The sequence below is a fragment of the Zingiber officinale genome, chromosome 9B, assembly GCF_018446385.1.
Source record: "Zingiber officinale cultivar Zhangliang chromosome 9B, Zo_v1.1, whole genome shotgun sequence".
In the NCBI taxonomy this organism is placed as follows: domain Eukaryota; kingdom Viridiplantae; phylum Streptophyta; class Magnoliopsida; order Zingiberales; family Zingiberaceae; genus Zingiber; species Zingiber officinale.
The window spans coordinates 54,491,663-54,495,407 of NC_056003.1; the positions used below are offsets into that span (position 1 = coordinate 54,491,663).

The 3,745-nt window shown below is 38.7% G+C and overlaps 1 protein-coding gene across 2 annotated transcripts; it reads left to right on the forward strand.

Annotated features, from left to right (window-relative positions):
* Window positions 1-250: 250 nt before the first annotated feature.
* LOC122025665 (cyclin-dependent kinase inhibitor 4-like) lies at window positions 251-3,520 on the forward strand. 2 transcript variants are annotated; one of them, XM_042584503.1, is made up of 3 exons: window positions 251-752; window positions 2,630-2,830; window positions 2,959-3,520. In XM_042584503.1, exons 1-3 carry the CDS (start codon window positions 424-426, stop codon window positions 2,984-2,986), a joined length of 558 nt encoding a protein of 185 aa, XP_042440437.1. In that variant the 5' UTR covers window positions 251-423; the 3' UTR covers window positions 2,987-3,520. The 2 variants fall into 2 exon arrangements, with proteins under 2 accessions (XP_042440437.1, XP_042440435.1); XM_042584501.1 differs by having other exon boundaries at window positions 254-752; window positions 2,917-3,520.
* Window positions 3,521-3,745: the final 225 nt, after the last annotated feature.

A 3,745-nucleotide genomic window follows, 5' to 3' on the forward strand; every position in this document is an offset into this window, starting at 1 on the left:
CATCCAAATTCGTTCCAAATTCAAAACCCTCCATCTAAATTTATTTTTTTTTCGGATCATTTCAAATCAGATGGGATCATCGGATATGACTCATTTTAATCATAGCTATATCAACAATTAAATTTTTTTAAAAAAAAGATTTTTTTTTTTAAATTAACGATAAAACTATTTAAGAAAAATCCAATTATACCCTTCCCGATGCAAGTACATGACATCGATACACCACCCCTTTCCTTTCCCCACATCTGCCTTTTCTTTCCTCCCCCTTTCCTTTCTTCTTTCCTTACCCTTTCTCTCTCCCCCTTTCAAAACTCGTCTTTCCTTCGCTCCTTTCTCCTCCCCCACTTCGACCTCCCCTCCGCCGCCTTCTTCTCCGCCGGCCTTGCCTACAGCGTTCTCTACATCTCAAGACGTATAACGCAGATGGGAAAGTATATGAGGAAGGCGAAGATCTCTGGCGAGGTCGCCGTCATGGAGCTCTCCCATGGCGTACGCACTCGCGCCCGGACCCTCGCAGCCGCCGCCGCCTCCTGTGCCTATCTCGAGCTCCGAAGCCGCCGCCTTGAGAAACCCCTTCCCCTGCCTCCGGCCTGCAAGGCCTTCCCCGAGCCCAGTCCTAGCCCCGGCCTGAGAGCAAGTTCGGGATCAGCGGGTTCCTTCTCAACGAGGCGATGCTCACTGGACAACGAGGCTCCGCCGGATGCGCAGGTGTCGTTCGGGGAGAATATTCTCGAGGTCGAAGCAACGGACAGGTGGGTTACCTCCAATCTCTTGGTTTTCTCTGTTTCTTGCATCTCCGCAATTTTCTTGTGGAAGAGTAGACGCGCTTCTAGATCTAATTCTGGATCAAGGAACTCTTCTCCATTATGCGATCATCAAACTATTTCTGAAAGATAACGTCTTCATTCTCTTGAAATTTCCTCAGAACCTTTTGTTTCCTTACTTTTTTTTTCTTCTTTCTTTTTTTGTTTTTTGTTGTTGTTATTGTCTTGATGCGATTCCAAGCTTGATGAAATGAATTCATCCTGCGTAATCGTTTACATTATCTATCTTTATGAAAACTTTGTTCTTAGTCTAAAATAGTAAAAGGTCATAGATTCTGCTTCTTAGCTGATGAATTGGTGCTCTGGGACCTTAGATTGCGAGTTGTTTTCTCTGATACTCGATGAATTGGTTCTTCTGTTTTATCACAAAGGTCATTACGATGAATGTGCTTTCTTCCTTCATTGCTGATTCTGGTCATTCATGCCTGCAAGTGGAACTTCCGTTGTTGACATGGCTTGAATTTAATGCACTTTAAACTTTGGCTGAATTTAATGTTCTCTTCTCCCCATTTTCAGCTTCTTCCATATTAGTTATTTTTTACCTTTACCTTTGATATCATGTTTCTTAGTGTCTTTTTCTATTCTGTTCTCTATCATTTCATTTTCTTTTTCTTTCTTCTTACAAATTAGTGATTCTAGAAGTAAGATGTATCCTGGCTTGGACTATGTGTTAGGAACTTTTGAGCAAGTGCATGATCGAGGTGGCCCTGCTTATTCATTGAGCTGTGAAGCTATTTTGCCAAGATACGAGACTTGTGAAATTTGACAGTTTATAATAGTTTCTAGTGGTTTTTCGAGCCTTTGACGAATTTGATTCTGCAAACTTGCGCCTTCCTCTACTCCAGAAGTTTTTTTTTTTATGAAAGTTCTAATTTACCATGGTCTTATTATGCTGCCAATTATGCTTGATCTCTTCTTCTATTTTGGGGCATGGTGAACAATGTATATATTTTCTGTTAAGAACTTATGAGCAAGCGCATGATCTGGGTGGCCCTGCTTATTCATTGAGCTGTTAAGCTATTTTGTTAAGCTACGAGACTTGTGAAATTAAACAGTTTCTAATATTTTCTAATGGTTTTTCCTGTCTTTGACGAATTTGATCCTGCAAACTTGTGTCTTGCTCTACTACAGATGATTTTTTAAAAAAATTCTAGTTTACCATGGTCTTAGTGTGCTGCCAATTATGCTGGATCTCTTCATGTATGCTGCCAGTTATTTTGCTCACTTAATGGTTGAGTTACTGAGGAAGCAATCCAACTTAGTCCTTGTTCATGCTTCCAGTTCGGTCATAGCGGTACAAAATGATTATTCTTAGTACCAAATTGGGAATATTCTTTCGTTAATTACCACGGGGTAAAAATATCTATGAATCTATGCTGAATATTCAGGCAATGTAGTTTGACTTCATAGATGTGGTTAAGAGAGTTTTCTGCGTTGGTCAGCAAGGGCTTGGCAAGTATTTGGTCCCTGGACTCGGTTTGTCTGCTATAATTTATTGCTTATGGTCCTTTTTATGTTTTTATGCATTCTAAGGGCATCCAGACTTGTCCACGTGAATTGAACATGGTCCTTTGTCTTTTGCTCACTTGCAACTGTACCATGTAGGAATTTTTTTGGTGACACTCTGATTTATTTATTTGTTTTTATTCGAAAAAGATCAAAGAACATTTTGAGTTTTGGATTCTTTTCTTATTTGGTTGAATCTAAGAAACCTTGGAGTTGTGGTTCTTATCTCAGGTAGCTTTACAAGTTTTGCACTTTTCAAATGTTGCATTGTAGGTTTCTGATGTATCAGTTGTTTTCAGGAACAAGAGGGAAACAACGCCTTGTAGTCTGATCAGAAATCCAGAAGAAATACAGACTCCAGGTTCGACAAATAGACCAACCAATTCTAGAGCCACTAACCGAAGAATTCAAACCTTCCGTCAGAACTTGCCTAATGCTCATGAAATGGAAGAGTTCTTCTCTAGGGAAGAACAACTCCAGCAACGAATATTTATCGAAAGGTATATCATTTACCTAATCTTTTCTCTGAAGACCGTGGTTTACTTGATTCTTGATAGTTTTGCTGTTCTTTACACGATATCTCTAGGTACAACTTCGATCCCGCTAATGACCACCCACTTCCTGGTAGGTATGAATGGGTGAAAATTGACTTCTAGATGGCAATCATGACTTCAAACTTTGGAAGATATCTCCATATTTTAATGCTGTGTAACATATAGAGATGACGAGCCGTACGTTCAAAAAGGTGTAGTTGAAAAAATTAAACTCACGCTTAACTTGTTTAACAAGAAATTTAGCGATCCTCATAGGGTTCAATCATCTGTGAATTTGTCGCATAGAAAATACTCGGTGCTGGGTTTAGTGATACTTACTGTATGTGTTAGTCACTTGTCCGATCGAACGTATTCATCAAGGATTTGCATATTCCGCTGAAATGGGTGAAGGAAAGAACAGCTTCAGCTTATTATTCATTTTTCAGTCAGTATTTAACTGTTTATACTAAGCGACTGTTTAAGGACCATGAAAAGAAAATTTGTTTTGTCGGGGTTTTACTGGATGGAATGCTTTGGTCGCATCGTTAGACACACTAAACTTTGCTATAACCCTTTGTATTTAGTTTGATTCTGTTAGTTTAGTGATACTGTTGTGTTAGTGAAGGACCTCAAGAAACAGATCATGAAATTTACTTTCTTCGGACCCAATGATTGCCTGAAACTGGCAGCATTGAACTTCTATGGATTTTATTCATCAAGGATTTGCATGTTATAACGTTTTTATTTAGCTCGATTAATATCGACCTTCTATAGATTTTTTTTTTTTTTTTGCTTTCTTTGTAAGGAACAGTTACCTATTTGAGTCTACATATGTCATTCGATCCTGATCCTCTATTATATTTTTATTTATATTTACATAAA